Source organism: Erigeron canadensis, chromosome 7 (assembly GCF_010389155.1).
Source record: "Erigeron canadensis isolate Cc75 chromosome 7, C_canadensis_v1, whole genome shotgun sequence".
In the NCBI taxonomy this organism is placed as follows: Eukaryota; Viridiplantae; Streptophyta; class Magnoliopsida; order Asterales; family Asteraceae; genus Erigeron; species Erigeron canadensis.
The window spans coordinates 33465344-33492376 of record NC_057767.1 but is presented as its reverse complement, the minus strand read 5'-3'; the positions used below and the strand labels follow the sequence as shown (position 1 = coordinate 33492376).

Sequence of the window (27033 nt, the reverse complement as noted above, 5' to 3'; positions counted from 1 at the left end):
TTTTCTTTTTCTTTCTTTAATTTTTAATTGAATTAGTCATTTTTTTAATACTGAGTCGCTATTCTACATTACGATATCGCATCATGATACCTCATATAATGGTGATGTCCTGCATGTATTCGAAGATACGAGAATAGACCATGAACCGTTACAACTGATTCAGGAAAAAACCCCAAAAACTTTAATTAATGACGGAATTTTAACTCTTTCATTTTTCTTGTGTCACGATTTGACAACATGTGAAAAAGAGTTAATTGCCATATATCTTTCATTTCTCTATCTAGTATCTACTTTAAATTTCATTTTGTTTATCATCTCTTCCTTGAGACCAAGTCTATCTCAAAAATTTTAAATCATGCTACACTATGTTATTTACATAAACAAAAGTCAAAAGAAGCTTTGGTGGAAGAAATAGGATAGACTATTCGTTCTACAAGGGAAAAAAGATATATAAACTCATTAAATATATAGAACAAAAATTACACGAGAATGGAATATGTAAACCGAAACTAAAAACTAAAAACAAAATTAAAAATAGAAAAGTAAGAGTCATTGTCTTTGTCTTTACATCCTCCACTTAGAAAGCTCCAAAAATAGTTCAACATTATCTCCTCCTTTATCAATAACCTACATTATTAAAAAAGAACCATACTCCTTTAAGATGTAACATTACATATATTTTATATTCATTCTAAAATCCATCACATCTACTCATTTTTCAAACACCCCATAATTTTTAATCTCAACAAACTTACTTTTTAACCATCTCATAACTTTATCTTCAACCATAAGTTCAACCAACTATTAGTATTTAGAAGTTAGAACCATACAATAATTCATTTAACAAAAAAAAAAAAAAAAATTTCAACATATAAGTAAAATAATGAAAGAACCCAACTATTAATATTTAGAACCATACAATAATTCATTTTAACAAAAAAATGAATAAGTTCACCATTATAAGTAAAATAAGGCAAAGAATCCAACTATTAATATTTAGAAACCATACTATAATTCATGTTAACAAAAATGAATAATTTCATCATTATAAGTAAAACAAGGCAAGAGACGAAACAAGATGATTCACAATCACCACTATTTATTACCGACTATGAAGTGCACGTTTCTGTTGCATGTACATATACATAATATGTATGTAGTATCTATTTCTATAAACGACACAATTTTTTATTTATTTTTTGTTAAGGGCCATTAGCTATATCATTATTAATCAAACTACACATTGCACTTTTTTTTTTTTTAAATGATAAAGGTTTTTCTTTTCTTTTTCTTTTAAGGAATATAAAATGTAAGGACCACTATATAATATGCATTAAGTTTCATAAAGACAATACAACTAAAAAACAATCGAAAGGGTCCATTGAACTTTCTAAACCTTCTTTTTAGTTTTGTAGTGGAGGTGTCGACATGAAAATGAACATGAGTACATATTTTGATGTTCTCTACATTCATATTTCCCATGTGTTACGTATAAAACTCATATGCACACACGCTGTTCTTGAAAAAAAAAACTCATATGCACCTCTTGAAAATGACTATGTGTCATTAAATAATTAAAATCAAACAATCAACTATAGAAGCATGTCGTTGTTAAAAAGAAAGGGAAAAAAAAAAAAACTATTAAAGCATGTCTTTGTAAATGATATTTGGATACGCGATAATTCTATTAATTCATTAAATTGATGTTACTATGATAGCTCTGAAAATGTTGGATGTTATAAGGTTGATTTTTCAAACAATTTCAATTAGTTTATATGACACTGTCTTAGGCCCATCACTTAAAAGAGATATGTCAAGTTCGTTGATTAATTAGACGTCTTGCTCGATCGTACGATGGCCTGACTACAATAACCACATAAATTTCCTAATAAATTATTCTAGATATCAGGGACGGTCTTGAAGAGCTGAAATCTGACCCGTCTCAGTACCATTACTTTCAGGTGACATCAACTCCTTTTTTATAATATTAATAATCGTCATTTATAGATATTTTTATGTTTATATATTTGATTCGTCAAAACCAGAACCTTTTTTTTTTTCTCCCTTGTCTTTAGGGTATATAAATTTTCAAGACCGACCCTGACACTAAGTCACTAATGATGATCATAAATAATTTAACAAAAAATGTTATCATTATTTATAATTTAGGATTAGATGGAAACAAATCATTTAGTGGCAAACATGACAATAGCTTTTTAAGATTTGTTTAATTACCCATGTGTAAAGAAGAAAGCAAGAAGGTGACCAACCTCCGTAATGAGAATGTTTCTCCTTTTTCTTCTTGAAAGCTGATTTCAAAACAAGCAAGAAAGCTATTCCTAGAAACAATCCTGCTAATCCACCGATGATAATCGCCACCGTTTTTTGCGTACTATGTCGCCCTCCTCCACCGCCTGTCTCCGTCTCCCCTGTTTGTATGCCGCCACCACCACCACCCGTCCCTATCGACAATAAACCAAACCCCATGTCATATAGTTGTTAATTTGTTATATAACTTTTAAGTAAAATCTCAAAGAATAAAACAAAATTCATATCATAGATCATAGATCCCACTTTTGATTGATTCCTTGAATGTCAGGTGATTATTGATACCATTTTATTTCACTTTCCAAACACCTTTGAAAAAGATATAACTTAGACTCAACAAATACCACATGTTTGCACACAACAATTTGCCCTTCACATCACAAATCATTTTTTGTTTGCTTTCTCAAAATCAAAATTTCTTCTTTGTGCAAAAGAACTGTATAATTGTGTATATATAGATCACTACATCCCATCCCGGATATGACAGTATAGTGGTGTAAGACATACAACATAAAAAATCATAATCATTTTTATGTCGCTTTTAACCACAGTGCTACACGATTTAATTCTCTTATCATAAACATTTCATTTGGTTATTCTAACCTCACAAACAATTGTGCATATCAACCAATCCTTGTTGCATATATATAGCTCATTTTTTTTAAAGGGACTACACCTATTGATTTGCACACAATAAACTTTTTTTTACTAAGTTGTCTTAGGATTTTATATACAAAACAAAATTATGTTTGAAAAACGACATTATAAACGTGTGTTTTTTTGTTAAATAACATTTTCTAAACACTTTGTAAAACACTATTTAATTTCTGATTAATTATAATCACTCCAAAACGTAATCCCAAAACGCCACTAAAAATAAATCAACTAGGTGCACAAGTTCGTATCAAATCAAACACTTAACATAACTTCGACAAAAAAATCCTGCAATTTAACTTTACCTGATCCAGGAACTCCATTAGGATAGTAAGTATAACTTATATAACATTTCTCCAAATAAATCTGGGCCGAAAGCGAGCTCCCACACACGCTTTTCGCATTCTCGCCAGCAGACTTGATACAGTTTCCGCAATCATCATTTCCTAAATCGCCTTCACACTGTCCCAAAACATATACAGATTGATACACACCACTATAAAACCCTTTATCATTTCCAACACCTTTTTGTATCTGTTCCAATGCAGATTCCAATCTCTGATCAAACCCGGACCCACTTGCCCGATTCGTCCCACACTGTTTAAACAACAGGTCAGTGGACGAAGCGGGCGGGAACCCAACAACCTCGTATTTTAAATAACAACCATCCAGCTGTATGCGGGCAGCAATAGTATTGCCCCCGCATACTTTTTGGATGGTGTCAGGTACTTTTTTAATGCATTTATTGCAATCTGAATTACTTAAATCTCCACGACACTGGTACAGGCCAGTTAGAGAAGTAGCTGTTAACTGGTCGTTACCTGTTGTCGTGTTGTAAAAAGTATTCGAGGAAGATTGAGATATAAGAGTGTTGTATAATGTTTGGAGATTTTGTGATGAGATGCCAGATGGGTCTTGGAATTTTTGGTTGGCACAACCTTTGAAAACTAAGGTTGTGATGTCTTTTGATGCAGCTAATGATGTTGTTTGTGATGATAATGAATAAATGGTGAGAATTAATAAGAGGATTTTGTGTGATTTTTTTGATGATGGACCCATTTAAGGATTTGGGTTTCAGTGAAAAAGAAATTGGGATTTTGGGGGAAGGAGAAAGAAGATGAGACAAAAAGAAAAGAGTTTGGGGAGAGATATGGAAAGAAATAAAGAAAAAAAGAAAAAAGAAAAGTATGTTATTATCATTTTTATATTGGATTGGTAGTAGTGATTCATAGATTTACTAGAATTCATGTTCACATCTAAAAATACTATATTTGTAAGTGAACTTATATATAGTTAAATCAATGAAGATTTGTGGAGGTTCCCTTAAATTTTACTAATAATAATAATGACTCACATATCATTCATTTGTAATGAATTAGTTTTTGCTAAAATTTAAAATAAAAATAAATAAATAATAGAAATCTACAAACTAAAGTATATTCGTCTTGTAATATACATGCCATTTATTCAAACAAATTTGAGTTCATAAAGGCAGTATACAACATGTTATACATGTTATTGTAATATCTAAGTTTGCCTTTTGATAAATGCAGAACACGTTGGTCGTTTAGCTTGCTTGTTTTGGGGAACTACTCTAAGCAAGCGAGCACAATGAAATTAAATTTCATACATATAGTTAAACTTTCTATTATTATTGTGCTTATCAAATTTCAAGCATTGATTATTTTTATTTTTGAAATATCCACCAGTACATTTTACACGGATGCACTTATGTAATTTATAAATAAATAAACATATCCTCATCTAAATCAAATGTGCATGTTATGGGGTTTTGACTAAATCATTTATAGAATGGGAAAACAATTGAGCATGCGATAGTTGAAAGATACATTCAACCTCTAGTTGAGGTTCATCTGTCTAATTAATAAATTTATTGTTTTAATAGATTTGTATTTTCTAATACCCTTTAAGTAACCATATATATAAGCATAAGCGCGGCTAATATATTTTAACTAGTCTTAATACCCGTACGATGTACGGTATTTATATGAATTGTATTATAAAGAAATTTGAATATGCTTAATATATGATTTCTGAGTATGAAATAAATTATACCTAAAGTAAACGGATTATAATAAACTGTAATAATAAATATAATATATGTTTAGTTAGAGTTTGAGATTTACCTTAAATTTTACAATCACGTCAAAATCGAAAATTGTAAGCATAGTTGATGACGGCAAATAGTATTGTGATTTCAGGTTGTAAACTTAATTTTTTGAAGTTTTCATATTAATAACTTAGTATAAGTAATATAAGTAAATAAGAGTTAAAGAGTTAAGAAAAAGAGACAATTTTATTAATGAGGAAACGATTAATCAAATAAGGTTATAATCTGTTTTGTATTTATAAGCTAAGAGTTATAGTTTAATTCTAATTTTAATAAGGAATTTGAATCAATATACAATTAAAAAAGATAATTTATTTAATTAAATAAATTAAAAGGACACGTGTCGATAAAGATTACGCCATGTGTCGTTATAAAAACATCTCAATCCTGTTTTAATTTATTAGTAGATATGAAAAGTTGTATCGTATTAATAGTAGTTCATTTATACCTTAAAAACCTACTATAAATTCTATCATCGATTTTACTAAATATAATGTCACCATCGAAAGGAAAAGTAAACTAGCGAATTGAATTAATATATGGTTGATCCTCTATAATAATATATACTATCTACTTATAAACCAAAAATGAATTGAAACATTCTTTATACGACACCTGGTACATCCTTTCACCTAAATCAAATTTTGCTTCTTCTAATTCGGGTTCGGTTTGAATTTGTTTTTGCATTGGCATGAATTTGCTTTGCATCGACATGAATTTGAGTTGCTTTGAAGTTTGTTTTGCATTGCCTTTTGTTTTACAACTTGAGACACTCTCGAAGTTATTTTTAGTTTTTTACCAAACCTCTCTATCCCTCTTCATAATCGTGCCATCGTGGTGCATCAAATTATATAGACTTTATAATAAAATAAAATACAATTATTGCACACGTATCCCATAATAAACTCATGTGGTGCACTTTCACTTGTTATATTGGCAATTTGTCATGAAAAAGATCGATCGACAAATATATTAATAAATAGAATACATATGAATCTTTTAGGTGTATATGCAGAAGGATCCTAATGGGAAAAGCGAGTGAAGGAGATGGAATACTGCTGGATGATTTTGTTCTAGTAGTATGTCGTTTGACCTTACGCGTTAAGCATTTCTTTATATGCAAAGGAAAGTTATTATAGAAATACCCTTTTATCTTACATGTATGTAGTATAACCGAGATATAGCATTATTAACCCCAAAATGTTACCTTTGTATCCCATAGCGTAGGACATATTGGTTTCATTTAATTACCTTTGTGTTATCTTTTTTAATTTTATTGCCCATTTGGATTCTACTTCTAAAACAAATTGACATTTTACAACCAAAGAAAAAAAAAAATAATTGGATGGGAACCCTCTGATCCCATGTATCATTTGGTACCCACTAAACATCCAGCTAGGCTAGTGTCCAGGTGAATCTCAACCACTTAATAATCTTCTGATTATCTCAAGTTTGCTTTTGGCAAGACTCGAACCCAGGACCTCTTTTAGAAAGTGACGGCTGGTGTTTACAACCAAAGATAACACATATTTTAACAATAATTAGCATACAAAGAATTGAAGAAACCGTATGCATAAAAAAACATATTGCTAAACAAGGAAACATAACCCGAGTTAACATACAAAAACATTTTACGTGGCACCTAGTAGAAATTTTTACAAAAAAGATAATGCATATGTACAACATTATATGTTAATTATAGTTCAAACTCGATCTAAGAAAAGAAATATATCAAACGGTGGTACTTCAATCATAGAAAGGTAAAAATAGACAACAACAAAAGCAAATTAAAGAAGCGATAAAGTTTCATAAAATTGGATTTGGAGTCATATCAATAAAAAGATGGTCCCAAGAAAGTCAAGTTAAAACCTTCCCACCATAAACTTACCTTTTGCACAAGCGTCGTTTGACTTGGGTAAATAGTTTTTAACTGTATACTTTGCACTCGTCATTGCCTCATTGGATGAGGTATAGATTAGACCTATCCACCTTCCAAATCAAATAAGGGAACATACTATAGAATATCGGCTTGTATATATTTTTTATTACTAATAATAATACTACGAGTATTTTTTTTCCTTCCTTTTTTGCCTTTTTGGAACAGCAATACTAATGTATTAATAGGGTAGTGTGGCTCATTTTGTGTCTTTGACATCTGTTGAATGATGATCTTCGTAGAAGATGCATTTGTTTTAGAACACCTTTGAAAGAAAGACTTGTCCCTTCTTTTTGTAGCATGCATTTGGACATTTGGTTATACAAACATTTAAGATTAATCTTTCGATATATTTGTTGTTACTTTAGATTTTTGCAATAATAAACAAGTTAAGTAGTTGAACTCTTGGAATAAAAGAAATTGGATTACAAAGAAAGAGATTGGTCCTGTTTTGGACTAAAATATTAGGTTCAATTGTTACAATGTTTTCAAATGTTTTCCTCTTTCTTATTGGAGCATTAACAATTTTTATGTAAATGCGCTATTTAACGAAAACCCAACATCATAGGGGTGGCACCAAATGGGCTAGTAGTAAGGACTAAGGAGTTAATTTCTCACAAGATCTTAGGTTCGAATTCCATGCTGACTAATTATATCTTAAAGGTAGCTAGGGAAATCGTTGGAATGGTAATGGCCCCAAAAAAAACCGTATCGTTCTCCACAGAGTCAAAACATGGCTCGCCATTCCCAGATAACCTGAACATAACTTTTTTTTTTTAATCTCTTTACCAGTACATGGCTCGTCGAAATCGGTTCGAATGACCGGTCAGGTCCTATTCTTAAAACAGTAACTATAAGTCTATAACTATTTAGTGAAACGAGCGGGCATCTTATAGCTCTCTTGGGCCTTCTTTATTTGATGGATTCTGCATTGGGCCATTGTCTTGGTCTGCATCAGAATTTTTAGTATTCAAAAACGTAATTTACCCAAACTCCCAAAGCTATGTTGATGTATCTATCTATATCTATATCTATATCTATATCTATATATCTATATATAGAGTATAGTTATTATGAGAACTAATAAAATGTCAGGAAATCGTGAGAACTAATCTGATCCATTAGATTAGTTAAATCAATGGTTAATAATATCTTATGGCATTTTTGTAAATATGTTAGAACCATTTATAACGGAGGAACGTGTGAAAGGGTAAAATGGGTATAAAAAGAAAAGGAATTGATAAAAGAAAAATCAAATATTTCATTGAATATCCAATTTCACAATCAGAGAGAAAAGTGCCCGTGAAACTCTCAAAATCCTTTCTATGAAGATTGAATTATACCCAAAAATCAATACAATGAAGCAAAAAACCCATGGTGTTTATGTGTTCAACTTAGATTCCAGGATCAACCGAAAGTGTATAAATAGGAATATCGTATGATGAAGAGTAACAAAGGTAATTTTGAACCTAATTTTTTTTTCTTTTTTTCATAATGAGATTCTTAAAACTAACTATTCGTTTTATTTTGTTCTTGATTCTTTCATTGGTAGGAACACATGTTATGTCTGCATGCACATGTGTTTGCAAATTTCGTATGTGACGATGAGATACGGAAACATGTGTGGTTTGGTGTACACATCTGTATATTAGTCGGTTCACATGTGTTTCGTGTGGTACAAATGCGTGGTGACTAGTTACGTATGAGGTTCGGCGTGTATCATGAGTCTTATATTTTAAACAAAACATATGTGTTATGAGTATTTATGTATGATTTCGACTTTTATGTATCTTTTGTATAATTGTATTAGACAAAACACCAAATCAAGAAAGTTGGAGTAAGTAGCCAAGTGCAAGTGAGTAGAGAGAATAGTTGTTGTAAAAGAAATTGGCGAAAAAGATACTCACGGAGGTGCTAGACAAAGAGAATTGGATAAAGAAGAACCATTAAGCCAATAATATTGGCCGGACTAAAGTGCGATAAGCGATTGAAAACAATTTCGAGAAGGTTGCCCAAAGACAACACTGAACGATTGGTCAAATGCACACAAAAAAGTTCAGGACAAACACTGGAAGTCGTAAACACCATTATGGATCCCATGATTCCGTCATTCAGCTTAGGGTTGCACTAGGGGATGATAGTGTTCCTGAAAACCATATCTAAGTCGCTTATGTGATGAAAACGAACTAATAAGTTACCTAATTAATTTAAGTTGCTGCAAGGTTGTACATGTGTGTTTTTAACCTGTTAGGTATTGGTCTTAAATTTATAGTTGACATGTTCTGATATGCAACAATTGGTCATATGTTTGTATCTCAACTTCGGAGTAATCTCGTTTATATTTGTTCTTTAACATTTAGTAGACTTGTATGAGTTCGTGTGCACATGTGTTTGTATTTCATATGAGTTCGTTCATATGACTGGCATAAAACTGTTTTATATGAAGGAGATATGGTCGGGTTAAATAGAGGTTCTCGTTGGCTAAAACAAGAACCACACGGTTCACATTAGACCCATGTGACGTCGATCACTATATCGACTACTAGTTACACCGATAAAATAAAAGAAAAATGAATGTGTGATGAGTTGTTAGTTGCTACTATATGTAAATATGGTCAACCCCCTCCAGCTGCTAGGCTCTCCTAAATGAGTTTTTGATACCACAATAAACAAAATATTCGTACTGGAAAATATATTTGCAATATCTCTCTTTGTTCTTTGGCAAATCCAACTGATATATCATATACCGTGGTATTCATGGAAAAGTCCAATAAAAATGGAGATTTTTATTATAAGTGTCATTAGATAATAACTAAAGGAGCTATTTAAAGGGGGGTTTTCAATTTGAATCGATAAGTAATATAATTGTATTTTTAAAATTACAATGTTATCCCTACTCATTTTAACTATATATTAGTTCTCATTTTATCTTTTGACTATATATATATATATATATCTATTAAAAGAGTAGTTATCTTAACATTTTAAAACCTCTTTAAACATACTTAATGAATTCCAAAAATTCTATATATGACAAAGATATTTTAATAAATTCTCATCAAATATAAATATTAATAAACTATTTTGGGGTTTATGGAATTTTTTATGGTCATCGTTTGATTTTGACAAAAAAAAAATATTATTTAGATTTTTACATGTATAGTCAACTTAATCAGGTTCAAGAAAATTATTAACATGTAAGTTTGTTTGTTACTCACACATATAAATTATACTCGGTAATTTATAAATAAATTTTTTATCATTAAACCAATTCTTTTTATTATCCGTGTCAAAATTATTTTCAAAAAATAAATTTAATAACCGCACATCGTGCGGGTAAAACACCTAGTATATATGTATTAAAAGTGTAGGAATCCTAGCCTTTTAAATCTCTTCTTAATATAAAGCTATTTTTAAAATTTGCCATATAGGTTTTTATCCTATGTGTCATCATCACATTTTATACAATATTAATCCATTAAATATTAAATAAAAAAGATATTTATATACAAAATCAAGAAACGAAATCCGTTATATTGATGAAACAAATCCTATATGCAAAAAAGAAAACAAAAACCGTATAAACTTAAATATGAGCTTAAATTTTCTATATAATCTACAATATTCTTTATTTTATTTTTTTTGTAAAGTTAGTTTCGATTCGGACCTGCTGGGACAATAATCTTTATCTAACTTTTTGATCTTGGGTTCTTTTAATCAAATCGTATATTATCAAAATCCTTTCATTATAGGAATTTAAATATTTGTAACTAGATAAATGACATCACAATTCGATTCATTGAAGTTACGGGTTATGCAGGTTCATTTCTTTCACGGGTATCAATTGTTTTAATAAAAACATGGGTTGTGATTACAATTATTCCTAATCGAATACGATGTTTAGAGCAAATATGCAGCCACAAGATACTGTCAACCTTGCTTAAACTAATTTTTACTATCTAGGTAGGACAACACCATTAGATTTCTAAATATGTTTAATTCAGTTTAAATTTGTTTTGATATTTAAACGTTGAACATTATATGTATTATTGATTTCAATGTTAATATTAAAAGTTTTAAAAAATAAATTTAATATCCAGAAACATCGTGTATATAGTTGCTTAACACGATAACACATGTTAATTGCCAAGTGACACCTATCGAAAAAAGAAAAAGAAAAAAAGAATGACAAGTGACAAGTTGCAAAGTAGAAGGAAATATTCTGTGCAAAAATCGAAACTTATGATAGCAGGTCATATGTTTGGGAACGATTTCCACCAAAATTTCCAAATATGAGAGAGAAAGATCGAAAATCGTAGCAAAAAAAGAAAGCAGATACGGGTTCATGATTTCGTCTGCTGGTAACTGCAATCAACTTTATTTGTCTACTTTTTATTTTGATCTTTATAATTATAATAATATTATATTAGGTCAACAGTGCATGCAGGTGTAATAAATATTTTTTCTACTCCACTTTGCTATCACATCTGTATCCAGTTCTAGAAGACTCTATGCTATTATGTCGGTTTTGGCCCAAACTTGAAAATCAAATCGATATTTTCGGTTTTTAAAACCAGAAACCGTTGAATTCGTTTTCCATCGGTTTGTTTTTCGGTTTTAGTTAGATAACCAACACGTATTTATACCATTTTCATTTCATACTTTTGGTTTTCTCGCTCATGAGGCCGTTGAGCTACTTGCAGGATCCACCGAGTCATGCATAGTAATGCTATGACGCCAAGGTCTATGAGTGTAGTTTTTAAACGAATTGGGTTGTAAATGTTATTATCTCACTAAATTAAAAGTGCAATACATCCAATGTAGACTTGTGAACTTTTGATACACACAATATAAAACAAGTAAAGTTTATTACACTTTCATGCACTAATTTATTGATATTATCATGTGTGTATACATAGTGTAAACAAGGGTAAATGGGTGGGAACCCTCTAGTCCCATATATGGTCTTGGTAACCAGAGCGCACACCACATAGAACTCATGCTCGGTATGTCACCATCCTCACACATGGATCACAAGATATAGTTTCTCCACTTGCATTTGACAAGTTTTGAACCTTTGACCTGTAGTCTTCATCTGTGGACCCATGTGGTCACATGATAGCGCTACCACATACATATATATACATGACTTGAGATGTTTAGTGAAATCAAAGGTTAGAAAAGTTGTGGTGTCATTTTGGTAATCATTCTGACGTTCAGTTTCGCTAGTATAATCTTTACTGTGATTACCACCGGTGAAGAAGATCTACACAATGACGATTACCGCTAAATTTCGGTGGTGATCTTGATACTGAAGATTTCTTGTGGTAATCTTCATTGAAGATTTTCTTCACTGAAGTTCAGTAGAAGAAAAGGTTTGCACACTGGAAAAGTGACCATTGAACTTTAGTGTAGAAATCTTCACAGGGAAGATTTATACTCATGTCGTTGCACTTCAGATTATTTACAAAAAAGTCCCTGCATATTTGAGCCTAGAGGAACGTTGATCTAATCAATGCTGATCTGACTACTATGACCTGATCATTTTTATGATTTTATCACATCAAATAGCAAACCTACATATATGTTTATATATATATATATATATATATAGTGTACTTATTGAACCGTGAGATTAAGAATTGTAGTCTGTATTGGTAATTTAAACAAATAGTGTAGTTATATGACTGTCTGCAGGTACTTAAAACAAGGGATTAAGAAACTACATTAGATTAATATTTTGTGTTACCTTTGTGGTTCAGGTGAAAGTACATATTAAGACTACCAGACAACGTTTGGGATGAGGAAAATCAAGAAATGTCGTGTTTACGATGACTCTTCTTCTTTTAGATTTTTACCAGATGAAGTTGTTCTCTTGATATTAAATAAACTAATTGACTTTAAAACCTTATGCCTTTGCAAACTCGTTTCTACACGATTCAATTTGATCGTCCATCAAGTTGACACCATTTCTTTCGTTGTTCCTCCAGTATATAGTTTCGATTCAATCCCCCCCACTGATGTCGGATTTCACAAGAAGCTTCTTCAGTTTTTCTTTAAACCCTTTCACCTTCTCCATGGTGTGGTGGTTGCCCTTAGTAAGCGTCACGTTCCTGCTCTATTTTTTGAATGGGGTTTTTTTCAGTCTGCAATTGACTCTATGAGTAGGTTTAGAAGACTCAAGTCTCTATCTATGGAGCTCCCATCTACCAAGAAACATCTTATTAACTGTACTTTTTTGTACAAGTGGAAAATTAAGTTCAGTAATAAAGTCGAATCATTTTTATTTCTGTCACCCAATTCTGTTTACAATACGGCAGGATTATCAAATGTTAATGAAATTGGTCTGGAACAAGAACTAGAGGATCCTGACTTACATGAGAAGAAATTTGACTTGGCATTTGATGGTTTGTTGGATGCGACTGTGAGGTATAGGATGTTAATGGGTTACATTGTTGATTTTCCTTTGTTGGAAAATGTTTTAATTACGCAATCAGGTAAAAGGGGGTCAGTTTCTTGTAGTGGTAGAAACATTGTCGAGATGAGAAAGTGGCTATGTTCACCCGCTGATGGTATTGAGCATAAGCTGGATGATTGCACGGATTTTCCTTGTAGGTTGAGTCACTGCTACGTCCCTTTGTTGAAACTGCCATTTTCAGGATACCTGATGAAGGGGGTAACTCTATATTTGATGGAGAGGAAAGATCTCCGAGATGGAGATAAAAGTTTTATGAACATTAATATGGATGATTTTGAAGATAAAGAAGAGGCTGCATATGGTGAAGCCATGATGGAGATGCTGAAGAAGCTTAGGAGCCAGATATAGAGGACGTTATACGGATCATGTGTATGCTCTGAACTTTTAAACAATCAACTTTCTATTCCAAGTGCTACACATATTTACTTAGAATTAGTTTTTATCTGTCTATATACATGAACAACTTGACTTTTGATGTTTCTTAGGTAATTTTGCTTTGATCCTTGCTGTATTGGTAGCTTTTTGGGCATGAGTTTGGAACTAATTAAGTGATTAGTATTTGCATAAGGACTAGAAAGCACTCAAGGAACCTTTTGACTAATATATCTATAATGTTTATGTGAACCAAGTATTTTGCTACAAGTCTTATATCTAAACAGGTACATACTACACCCGCTTAAGTTTGCATTTTGTGACAAACCGGCCTGAATGGAAGTTCTGTATTTTTGGGTTTCTTACATTTGGTTTTCTATGAGTGTGGGTTCTCATTGTACTTGGCAAGAATTTCAACTTTCAAATACAAGAGAAGTTGATGTACCATTCACCCAAAGTGACTTTAAAAGATCGAATGAACCTAGAGCGATGTTTGAGTGACAAACTAATTAGCACCTACTAGTGATAATAGGTAGTCCTTGGGTTAGAAAATATGTTAAACTTCTATTTTTGATGTAGTTATTTTGTGAGCTGGATTACTGCACTTAAAGTTAAGTACCCAATTTGATTGTTTTAATTTAAGAGAGACCGCTCTCCATAATTTTATTTTTATCTGGTTGGCTTCTTACAATCATCTTAATGCATTGTACCATGCTTTTTCCAGTTAGTTAGTTAACCTTGTTTAGCTGTTTGTCTTTCTTGAATGCTTGATAAATCACACTTAATGACTTAAAGTACTTAATCATTCTTTCGCTAAAATTTGAAGTTGTATCTGGGTGTTTAATGCTATCCTTGTAGTGGTGGTCGATCAGTGAGTAAGTAAGTGAGATTAGATTGATGCATTTACCTTGGTCACTTTGACCTTACACATATTTGCTAACCACGTCTTCCTTTCCCATATTCCTTGGTTACTTTGAAGTAATTACACATATTCCTTTCCTAAATTTTCTGCCAATCCACTGAATGAAATCAAAGACATCTAGGGGTGACAGAAAACACCCCTTGTTTTCTATTTTTTGTTTTTCAAGAAAACATGAAAAATAAAAAACGCGTTTTAATCATAGTTTTCTAGTAATGTTTTCAAAGAAAACAAAAAACAATGTTTTTCATTTTTTCATATAAAACTTAAAAACATCTTTTTATTGTTTTCCATTTCCATATCATTCTTCCTCTCCCCTCACATCTCTAACATGTTTTCTAATTTTCTAATTAGAACGCGTTTTTAAAATTTTTATTTGTTTTATAGAAAAATAAAAACCCCTTTTATTTTTTAGAAAATTAGAAATGAAAAACTTCAAAACATTTTCAACAACCAAATTGACCACTAATTCTTCAATTTCCGTTTTTGAGCCTTAACTGTGCAGCTATTTCTCTTCACCAGCATTGTTTACTCCATGACAAGTGAGTTATAAGTTCCACCCTCATCTTCAATCTTTGGTAAGCATCCCCATTCTTAAACTATACTCTCACTAATATGCTTTTAAATACTTCCATTATTTTGATCTTTTAATTTCTCTTTTGGTACCTGATTCTTTTTAATAATCTATCTTTTTAATTCATTGTTATTGTATGTTTAATCAGTCATATATGTGGCGGTCGGTTTACAAATCATAAAAGAGTTGTGATGAGCATATTGGAGAAAAGCCGTGTTTGCAGTGATGTTTCTTATTTTAGCTATATACCAGATGAAATTGTTCTCCTGATATTAAATAAAATAGTTGATTTGAAAACCTTATGCCTTTGTAAACTCGTTTCCACACAATTCAATTTGACCGTTCATCAAGTCGACACTATTTCTTTTGTTGCGTCTCGTGCAGACACTCCCAGTTATCATTCAAACCCCTCCTCTGATAATGCCGGAATTCCTAGAAAGCTTTTGCATTTCCTTTCTAACCCCTTTTATAACCCCCTTCGTGGTCCTACTGAAGAGCTTCGTGTTCCTGCTGCATCTTATGAATGTGAGTCTTTCCGGTCTGCAATTGAGTGTATGAGTAAGTTTACAAGACTCAAGTCTCTATGTATCGAGCTCCCGTCTACACAAGATGTTGTTGATAATGGTTCTGATTTGTACAAGTGGAAGGTTAAATTTGGTAGTAAAGTCGAATGGTTGGTTTTTCTGTTGCCCTAATCAGTTTGCAATATGAAAGGATTGATATCAAATTTAGATGGAAATGGCCAAGATGAAGAACAAGATGGTACAGATCATTTTAGTGTGGAGAAAGCTTTTTTGGCTATTAATTATTTGATGGACGCGGGTGTGAGGTTTAGGATGTTGTTGGGTTGCACTCTTGATTTTCCATTGTTGGAAAAGGTTTTGATTATGCAATCGGGTAAAAGGGGGTCAGTTTCTGTTAGCGGTCAAGACATTGTTGAGATAGCATGGATCTCTCTGGTGGGTTGTATTGGTTTTATGTCTCCTTGTTGAAACTGCTGAAGGGGGTAACTCCGCTTATGTTTCGGAGCAAGGATCTTGTAGATGGAGATGAAAATATCATGAAAATTAATTTGGATGATTTCGAAGATAAAGAAGAGGCTGCATATGGTGAAGCCATGATGGAGATGCTGAAGAAGATATAGAGGATGTTATAGGGGTCATGTGTATGCTCTGAACTTTAAAACAGTAACTTCTATTCTAAGTGCTACATATGTTTACTTAAATATTGTTATCTGTCTCTATATAAGAACTAGTTGTCTTTTAGGTTTTTCAAGTAATGTTGCTTTGATTTTTGCTGGTTTGGTAGGTTTTTACTTTTTAAGAATGACTTTGGAACCAATTAAGTGATAGTGTATGTGGTTAAGGACTAGAAAGCACTGAAGGAACCTTTTAAGAATGATTTTTGCTGGTTTGGTAGGACTAGAAAGCACTGAAGGAACTTTTGACTAGTATATCATGAAGATTTTTGCTGGTTTGGTAGGTTTCTCTATAAAGTTGTCTTTTAGATTTTCCAAGTAATGTTGCTTCGGTCTTTGCTGGTTTGATAGCTTTTTGAGAATGACTTTTGAACCAATTAAGTGATAGTGTATGTGGTTAAGGACTAGAAAGCACTGAAGGAACTTTTGACTAGTATATCTATAATGTTTATATGACGACCCAAGTATTTTGCTGCTTACGCCCAAACAGGTATATACTACATTCCTTAAGGTTGCATTTGTGACAAAACTGAATGAAAGTTCTGTATTTCGGGTTTCTTACATTTGTTTTGCTGCGAGTCGTCTCATTGTACTTGGCAAGAATTTCAACTTCTAATTACAAGTGAAGTTGATGTAGAAAGAATTTCAACTTCTAAATACATGTTTGAGTGACATTCCCATTTAATCACCTTACTAGTGATAATAGGTAGTCCTTTAGGTTATAAAACATGTCAAAATTTGAATGCTGATCGATGTAGTTATTTTGTGAGCTGGATTACCGATTTAATGTTAAGGTACCCAATTTGATTGCTTTAATTTGCACAAAGAAGAGAGACTAATCTCCATAACGTTATATTTAACTGGTTGGCCTCTTACAATCCATTTAATTTGAAGCGATCTTTTTCCTATGGTTTGTTTATTACGAGTAGTATACAAAATATGGTGTAATGTTGTTATGCCGATCTATTCTGAAAGTTGTCCGACACAACATTGTTGAAACCTAGTACCATGCCTTTATAATCGTAAGATTTTCAAGCGATGAAAATCCTATCCAGTATTTTAGTGCTAATGATGTGTATACAACATGGTAACCAAGTATTCACATAAGAAATCTATTCAATTCCATGTTAAAATCACAATACCAAGAATCAATATTTGGAGTAACTGAGGACTTAAAACACATACCCGTTGATGACATAGATGAACCACTTGTTTTGATGTTGGGCATATTCATTTGATGAGAATGTGACAATGAGTCATGAGTCATCTGATGGTGTGATATTCTTATTTCAACTATCAAATATAAATTACGGAGTAACTAAATTCTCAATATTTGAAATAAGAAACTAATACAATATGTTGCAAGAGTTGTTTAGCAAAATATATAAATAAAACATCTATTCAGTTACTTTTATAAATTGTATTGTAATCGGGCTATTTCGATTATATGATGACAGATATTCGCCTTCTTAAAGAACAAGTGGCTTTTGATGTATTAGTGTATCACCCGTTATTTTGTAAATGTTGACCTTAAAATAACAATAACTATTTTATCCCAATGTATTTTGGAACACTTGCCAAAGACATTGATGATATCAAAAATGTTTAAATATCTTGATATACAATTAACTATGATGTTTATAATAGTATGAACGAACTAATTTAGACATTATTTTATGTTGACAACTTCGTTAAAAATTTTAAATCATGTAACCGGCCACTCAAAACTTACATGTGGCAACTCACATTGTACACGATGCTACATGATTTTGAAAGTTTACTAAATTGTTAATATACCATGTCCAAAACCTTAATTCCTATTATAAACATTTGATGGTCCTAGTTAGTTATTTTCTGAGATACTTAATCCTACCATAAAATTTGGTTGATAATATAATTAAAAGACCATAATCTTGTTAATTGGCTTTACTTATATATATATATGAAATGCTTATTTGAAAACTAAAATTTATGTGAAAACCAAAAAACTAACCAAATACATTGTGATTTGAAACTTAACATAATGTGTTTATAGCTGTCCACCACTAACACCACCATCATCTCCGGCGACGCCATAGCGTCCCTACCGTATCAAACCACCACACTATCTCTTGGATCGCCTCCCATCAAATCCACACTATTCCTATATGCTTCCGACTTCCAACCTCTTTATAAACGCCTTGAGGTCGGCGACCGAGAATGACAAAGTCTTCTTGTATGGCGCAGCCATTCGATTAAGGGTTTCGCGCATATCGTATCACAATTTCCGGCAATAGTGGTGGTGGTGGCCAGTTTTAAACCTATTGCGTTAAGTTTCAAATCACAATGTGTTTCACTAGTTTTCCAAGTTTTCACATATATTTTAGTTTTCAAATGATCACAACCCACATGTATATAACCATAAATTGATAGAAAAATCTTGTTTTTTTGAAACTTATTATGCTTTTTTTTTTATAAAAATGGTAAATGGGTGGGAACCCTCTGGTCTCATGTACCGTCTTGGTATGAGAGCGCACACCGCATAGAACTCATGTCCGGTGACTCACCATCCTCACACATGGATCACTAAATATAGTTTATGCTCTTGCCTTTGGCAAGACTTGAACCCGTGACTTGCAACTTTCATCGTGGGCCTATTTGGTCATATAATGGCGGTACTAATTGATCTATGATCAACTGGTTATTATGATTTTTAATATTAAAAAATATTTATAATTTGATAAAAAAAATAAAATAAAATAGACCCATCCCACTAACTTAACATGTTTTTCATGTAATATTAGGTATTCAACTACTACTTATTAATATTGATCTTTATAATTATTATCATGGGGTGTGTGTGGTGGTGGTGGTGTTATTCTACAATTTTGTTTATCACATTTTAATATTTTATTTTTAATATATGTCTTAAAAAGTTAAATAATACCTTTCCCAAAGTGAAAGTCAAATATGAGTAATTTACTCCAAATAAACCATCCTCATATGAGGTGGGCCCGAATGAAAGAACCAAACTATAGGTTTAACTTTTAACAGCCAAGTTGTTTTAACTGATAAACCCTAAATATCATTTTTAGCTAGGTGTGCGGCAGAACACAATGATCACCCGTCAACTAATTTGTATTCCGTTTTTCAGGTAATACTTAGTATTTGAATACTTCTTAATTCATTATTATTAGTGGTCTTTATGATTATTGTCATACACATTGATTTTATATTATTTATGTTAAATTTAAGCTTATTATTGAGTTTGGCGACTCCATATTTTCATTCAAACAATTTTTTTTTTTTGTAATTCATTGTTATCGTATGGTTAATTAGGTATAAATGTGGCAGCCGGTTGCGTAAAAGTGGTAAGAAAGTTGTGACGAGGAAAATTAAGAAACGCCGTATTTGCAATGATGTTTCTTATTATAGCTATTTACCAGATGAAATTGTTCTCCTGATATTAAATAAAATAATCGATTTGAAAACCTTATGCCGTTGTAAACTTGTTTCTAAACAATTCAATTTGATCGCCCATCAAGTCGACACCATTTCTTTCGTAGCGTGTCGTGCAGACAACCCCGCCAGTCATGATTCAAACCCATCCGCTGATGATGAACTTCCTGAAAAGCTATTGCATTTCCTTTCTAAACCCTTTAATTTTACCCTTCGTGGTCTTAATGAAGAGCATCGTGCTCCCGTTGCATCTTATGAATGTGAGTCTTTTCGGTCTGCAATTCAGTCTTTGAGTAAGTTTACACAACTTAAGTCTCTAAGTATTGAGCTCCTGTCTACCCGACAAGATGTTGTTGATAATGGTTCTGTTTTGTACAAGTGGAAGGTTAAGTTTGGTAGAAAAGTTGAATCGTTAGTTATTCTGTCGCCCAGTTCAAATGTTGATGGAAATGGCGTGGATGAAGAACAAGATGATCCAGATTTATGTTTGAAATATGAAAACTTGGCTAAAGACTGTTTGATTTTCCGTTTGATGCGGCTGTGAGATTTAGGATGTTGTTGGGTTGCACTCTTGATTTTCCGTTGTTGGAAAAGGTTTGTATTATGCAATCGGGTAAAAGGGGGTCAGTTTCTATTAGCGGTGAAGACATTGTTGAGATGAGGAAGTGGCTATGTTCGCCTACTGATAGTTTGGAAAAGAAGCTGCGTGATAGCATGGATCTTCCTAGCATGCTTTGTCGGTTTTACGTCCCCTTGTTGAAACTGCCAGCTTCAGGATACGTCATAGAGGGGGTAAATCTAATTATGATTCAGAGGAATATTTATGATAGTTTTATGAACATCAATTTGGATGATATTGAAGATCAAGAAGAGGCTGTATATGGTGAAGCCATGATGGAGATGTTGAAGCTTCTTTAAATATGGTTTTTTTTTACCCGTCTCTATATTAGAACTAGTTGTTCATCATTGCTGATTTGGTAGCTTTTTGAGTCATAGTATGTGGGTAAGGACTAGAAAGCTCTCAAGGAACTTTTGACTAGTATATCTATAATCTTTATGGAACCAAGTAATTTGCTACGTTATTATGTCCGAACAGGTTATTACTACATCCTCGTAAGTTTGCATTTTGTGACAAACAGGGCTGAATGAAAGTTCTGTATTTTTGGGTTTCTTACATTTGGTTTGCTATGAGTGTGGGTCCTCATTGTACTTGGCAAGAATTTCAACTTTCAAATACAAGTAAAGTTGATGTACCATTCACCCAAAGTGACTTAACACATCTAATGGACCTGTTTGAGTGACATTCCCATTTAAGCACCTTACTAGTTATAACAGGTAGTCCTTAGGTTATAAAACATGTCAAAATTTTAATTTTAGTGTGCTGGATTTACCGCAGTTAGTGTTAAGGTACCCAACTTGATTGTTTCAATTTGCTCAATGAAGAGACTGTTCTCCATAATTTTATCTTTTACTGATTGACCTCTTACGATCATCGTTGTATATATCTGGGTGATATATACATAACGTCTACCCTCGTAGTGGTATCTGACCTTACACATCTTTGAAAGGTCTAAATTTTTATAACCAAGGTCTAAAAACTCAATGATGTCATGGTGTTTTTCTACAAGTAGAATTTGTTGACGAGTAGAAGCACATAAATGCAGTCTTGATTGCTTATATGGTATGATTTTTTCGAAAGGAAAATCATATTGTTGGTGTGCTAATCACATTCTATAACTCAATGGTCCAAGAAAATCCAGTTTAATGAAAATTATCATACAAAAACTAGTAAAAAAATATTTGGCTAACCAAAGTCTATTGCTATTATCTTCTTTGAGTAACTGATTCTAGTTATTGCTGCTTATTTACGGATAATATGATGAGCTTGGTTGACTTGTAATTGTATGGTTGACTTGTAATTGTAAGTAGATTTAGGGAGCAGATTAGATTATCTAGTCAACTCTGACTGTACCTAAGGCAAGACTTCTTATTGTCCGAAAACCAGCTTCGAATCGCTTTAAGAAGTTCAGTAAGTCGCAAATTTCTGTTTGAGATGTCAAGCTTCTTTTAGTTAATCATTTGGAAAACCAGCTTCGAATCGCTTTAAGTTAGAGACTCAATCCGGAGCATGCTATATTATTGGTAGTCTTGACCATGTACGGGTGCTTGACTAAAATATGTTTGAGCCTAGTAACTAGGGTGGTACACTATCAAGCCCCCCAGCTTAGCATTGTCTTGAAGTCAAAATGCTAAGTTAGAGGTATAAGTTAGAGATATATGTTTATTTTTGACAACTGCTTGGCATATATTCTCTCCACAAGCTGATGACTTTTGACCCATGGTCATTCACATGCATAGTCTGCAGCATGCATTGATTGTGGGGATTGAATTATTGATTCAAAGCATGTTATTGGTATAGCCTTTCCCCCCAAAATGACTTACAACAAACGACCCATCTTTTTAAGTGGTCAAGTCCCTAGATAAGTTGTACATATTTTATTTATTTATTAGATTTTGGCCATGTATATGTACTTTCACAAAAAAAGGGATAATTTGAGAATATGAATACTAAAAGGTGTGATAACCCTTTCTGTTCCTGTCCTGCACGTCATCCCCTGCCTTATGGCAGTGAGACGTCCCATCATAGTCAGCGCACTATCCTCTCCCTCTTTCCTATAAAATGACTCTCATTCCTTTACTTCCCTTTGTTTCTCCCGAGTTTCCCTCTAGGGAGATAGATTACTCGTCTCTCTCTTTCTTTTTTTTTTCTTTTGGGCTCTGGATCTTCCTCCTATTTTGAACTCTTTTCATCTCCCACTCCTGAGCCTCCATCTGTAGCTAATATACAGGTTTGTTTTGTTATTTCTTTAATCATGGCAAAAAACGATTTAGATTCTCAAGCATGCAGTTTAGATCTTGATCAGTTAGGTTCTTTTTTATCGAAGCATAGGTTTCCCTCCGGGTTAGGTTATATGCTCCCGGAGCCTCATCACACTGCTACTGATGCTCCTGCAGGGAAAATTACCCTCTATTGCTCCCCTTTTGAGGTCGGTAATATCCGACTTCCCTTCACCGATTTCTACTGTTCTGTGTTTGATCACTTTAGGGTTCATGTATCACAAGTAAACCCCTATGGTAATATCCGAGTAGGCATGTTTGAGCTTTGCTGCCGGGCCCATGGGGCCGAACCCACTGTTACTTTATTTCGACGATTCTTCAAACTAGCCAAGACTGGCAGTTGGTATACTTTTGAAAAACGTTCAGAAGATGAAGTTGGGGAATGTGTTACTGGTCTGCCTGATTCTATCAAAGGGTGGAAATCTAGATTTTTTTATGTTGATGCTTCTGTGATACCTCTGAACTTTCATTATGCTCGTACTATTCGTAAGAAATCAAAAGGGAAGATGTCCGACGAGTTTCCTACTGACGGTTTTAATATGGCATTGGTTGATAGGATGACTGAGCATCCATTACGCTACCGAGTTGTTCCGGAGCCGATACTCTACCTTGCCGGTTTGTCTAAGTTATGGGCTTACCACCCTGCTAGTCCCATTATATATATGAACGGTTCGGGTACGGTTCCGGAGAACTCTCATGTCCAATTTATTATATTATTGTATCCTTCCTATGTGTTATTATTCGTGGATTTTTAGCTCTTATTCTGCTTCTTCATCATTTCATTTTTCTTATATGTATTATTATTATTATTATTATTATTATTATTATTATTATTTCTTATAGTCATGGGACTCTCAAAGTTTCTCAAAGGCGGCTATAACAATGCTACATTCAATCCGGACCCTTCTGATGCTACTGTCTTAAAGCTTAAAGATTTTAGGCGGGAAATTGTTGTTGGTTCTGAACCCGGAGAAGGATCTGCTGCCCCTGTTGAGGTTTTGGCGGATGATAATGTCGATAATCCTGTTCTTCCAGCCGCTTCTGACGCTGCCACGTATGTTCCTTTTGGCACAATTGCGGGTCCAACAAAGAAAAGGAAACTCGTTCGCTGCCACTCTAATGTGTTGCCATCGCCCCTACAGTCTAATGATGAGGGCACCTCCTCTGCTGTTCCCAAAAGGTCGATTACTCAAATGCTCAAAGGTGCTCCATCGAAACCACCTGTTAGGGGAATTATTTTAGTTGATGGTGGTAGACCTCTCCCTTCTATGAGTGGGCCTGGAAAGGGCAAAAGCCCCAGGTCTCTTGAGAAACTACATGCTGAGGTTACGGCGGAGACAACTAAAGTTAAGGAAGGTATCGCTATGTCATCTGGAGAAGCTGTGAGTGTAACGGGTCCAAAGAATAAAAAGGATATTGAGAAACATGAGGGGAAGAAACTCAAAGAGAAGGTGGGTGATACTGGGAAAGAGAGGGACCATCTTTCTCAAGATGATTTGCCTCTTGACGCCACTAAAGGTATTTTTAGTCCTCCCTTTGCTCGCGTTCAACATACGAGTAGGCTCGACGACTACGATGACCGTATGGATTATGTGCGAAACGTCATGGTGCCATATCGAATTAAGAAAGCCATCAAGATGCATAAGGACGATTTTACGGATTTTGCCAACGGGCTGCTATCGACGTTATGACCGCTTTGGTATACTTTTTCTTTCCCTTGCTCTACATTTTTGTTATTATATTTTGTTTTTGCTTGAGACGAATTAATATAGAAATGGCGCCATGAAGACTGACTCGTGAATATGCAAAGTAGTGATTGTGGATGATATAGAAATGGCCACATAAATAAAATTATACTTACCCTGGCATCATGAGGGAATCGATATGTTGTTAATGTAAGCAACAAATTGTGACTTCTATATTCATCAGCTACCTTTTTTGTTATTATGTATTTGTTGTTATGCTATGCATGTTTGTTTATTGTTAACTTGTGTAACTTTGTTATCTTACAGTCAGGGTACATGACACGACTATCTCTTTCTGATGACGATCGGTACATGCTTCAACGGCAGAATGCTAAGTTAAAAGATAGAGTTAAGCAACTAGAGAGTACCGAAGCACGTGCCCTTCAGACGAGTGCATATGATGCCCTTCATAAGGAGCTTGCAGTTAAAACTCAAGAGAAAGATGCTTTGCAAGCAGAGTTTGAGAAGCTTGAAGGAAAACTTCAGAAGCTGGGCTTGGAGAAACAATCGTGGAAAGAGAAGTATGGTGAAGCTAAAAGGCAGTCTGAGGGTTTTGCTCTTGACTTGGTGAGTGAGGCTGATAGGATAACTTGTTTAGAAAAAGAGAATGAAGCTTTGTGTTTGAAAATTACTAAGTATAAAGATGATGTTGCGGCTGCTATCTTGGAAAAGAAAAAACTAGTGGAAGGGCTCCCTGTGCTCTTTCGGAAATTCCTTAGAAGTGACGAGTTCAATCTAGAGATGTGCGTGGTCCAGAACCACGCGATGGATGCGGGGAGCCATAGGGCTTTGAGTGATCTTGAGACTCAGTTTTCAGACATTGATCCTTCCACTCTTGCTGGATACGACCCGAAGGCTTTTGATAAGCTTATCACTGCTGCTGCCAAAATGGAGGACACTGCTTTTCCTTGCATTAACACTCTTGCTTCTAGTTCAAATCTTCCAACTGAGGAGATCCTTTCTCTTGAACCCGCGGTGATTCCGGTCGATGAATAAGTGTGAAATAGCCCTGCGTGGCTTTATTGACATCTTTGTATCATTAATGTTTAGAGACATTAATTGTCTTTCTTTTGCTTCATGTATGCGTCTGGAAGTTTTAATCGTTATGTGTACCCAGAAACACTAAGTTTAATTTCTCGTATCTTTATGTGTCCTTTATGCTTACTTGCCATGCTTCATATAACAAGTAGAGGTTGCTTAAAAAATATTTGGTCGAGAGTCATTATCTGCGCATGCGATCCGGAGCCTTTGTTCGCTCACTTTGGTCGAAGTCGCCTTTTACATGTGTGGGTCAGGGCCCTTGTTTACTTACTTGAACTTGTTTTATGCACACTTGGGCCGGAGCTGTTTATGTGAAATATGGCCAGAACCAATTGTTCAATTTTATAGGTTGACTCATCAAACAGAAATGCTATCGTATTGATAAATTTATTCGAAGTCATAACTTCAAGAAACATAATGCTTTTTTTTTTTTTTTGTGTGTGTGTGTGTGTGTGGAACATTGTTATATATTGCCAACTATAATTTCAAGATTTTCAATATGTGGCAGGGTTGCTGAAACAAGCTGCTTAATTTTACTTTCAAAATTGTTAGCATATAAGCGAGCATGCCTCTTGTTGTTTTTTTTTTTTTTACATACAAAGGAGCATGCATAGAAGCATATCATTTAGCTTTGATGAAGAAGCGTGTATTGGAGCATGCTTGTTTAGCTTTGCAGCTTTTAATCAATTTTTATTTATGCACAGATGCAAACACGCTGAGTGTTTCAAGCTACCGTTAAGAGGCGGGCTTGTGTATGCTTCTGTTTTTGCTCCATAACTGGGCATGAGTGACAAGTTCGTTTTAGAACGGCTACATAAGAATTAGCTGTTTAGATGCAGCTTTTCATTAAAATTTCTGGCCGCAGCCATGCTCCATCCCACTATGATAGTTGGGTTTAATTACAAGAAACATGTGGCCGGAGCCTACATGAAGTATTCAGCTGATTATAAAAATATGTGGCCTGAGCCAACATAGAGCATTCAGTTTGTTATATTTACATTAAATGGCTAAAAATAAGAATTCTTCTAAGTAGGTACTTCTTTGTTTCACATATCAGGGATCCGCTTGCTTCTTTTCAGTTTCTAACAAGTAGCATTTTTTCAATTGGGCTCCATTCCAGGTCCTGGGTAAACCTTCTCCTTCCATGGTTGCTAACTTGTATGCCCCATTTCTGCATGCCTCAATCACAATATAAGGACCTTCCCATCAGGGTCCCAATTTTCCTACATTTTCTGCTTTACTTGCTTCATTATTGCGAAAAACAAACTCTCCTGGAAGGAAACTTTCTTTACGGACTCTTCTGTCGTAGTACTTTTTCATC

At 33.6% G+C, this 27033-nt stretch overlaps 3 protein-coding genes across 3 annotated transcripts; 2 read left to right on the top strand and 1 right to left on the bottom strand.

The window, feature by feature from the left end:
• Positions 1 to 431: 431 nt before the first annotated feature.
• LOC122607682 (plasmodesmata-located protein 3-like) lies at positions 432 to 4141 on the bottom strand. The gene is made up of 3 exons (XM_043780702.1): positions 3288 to 4141; positions 2271 to 2462; positions 432 to 627 (listed from the first exon to the last, which is right to left on the bottom strand). The coding sequence occupies exons 1-3, from the start codon at positions 4039 to 4041 to the stop codon at positions 620 to 622; spliced, it is 954 nt and encodes a 317-aa protein (XP_043636637.1). The 5' UTR covers positions 4042 to 4141; the 3' UTR covers positions 432 to 619.
• Positions 4142 to 12849: 8708 nt separating this feature from the next.
• On the top strand, positions 12850 to 14052 carry LOC122609367 (F-box protein AUF1-like). The gene has a single exon (XM_043782416.1). The coding sequence runs from the start codon at positions 12850 to 12852 to the stop codon at positions 13873 to 13875; it is 1026 nt and encodes a 341-aa protein (XP_043638351.1). The 3' UTR covers positions 13876 to 14052.
• Positions 14053 to 19647: 5595 nt separating this feature from the next.
• On the top strand, positions 19648 to 20572 carry LOC122609366 (F-box protein At4g18380-like). Its single transcript, XM_043782415.1, has 2 exons — positions 19648 to 19723; positions 19909 to 20572. The coding sequence occupies exons 1-2, from the start codon at positions 19686 to 19688 to the stop codon at positions 20570 to 20572; spliced, it is 702 nt and encodes a 233-aa protein (XP_043638350.1). The 5' UTR covers positions 19648 to 19685.
• Positions 20573 to 27033: the final 6461 nt, after the last annotated feature.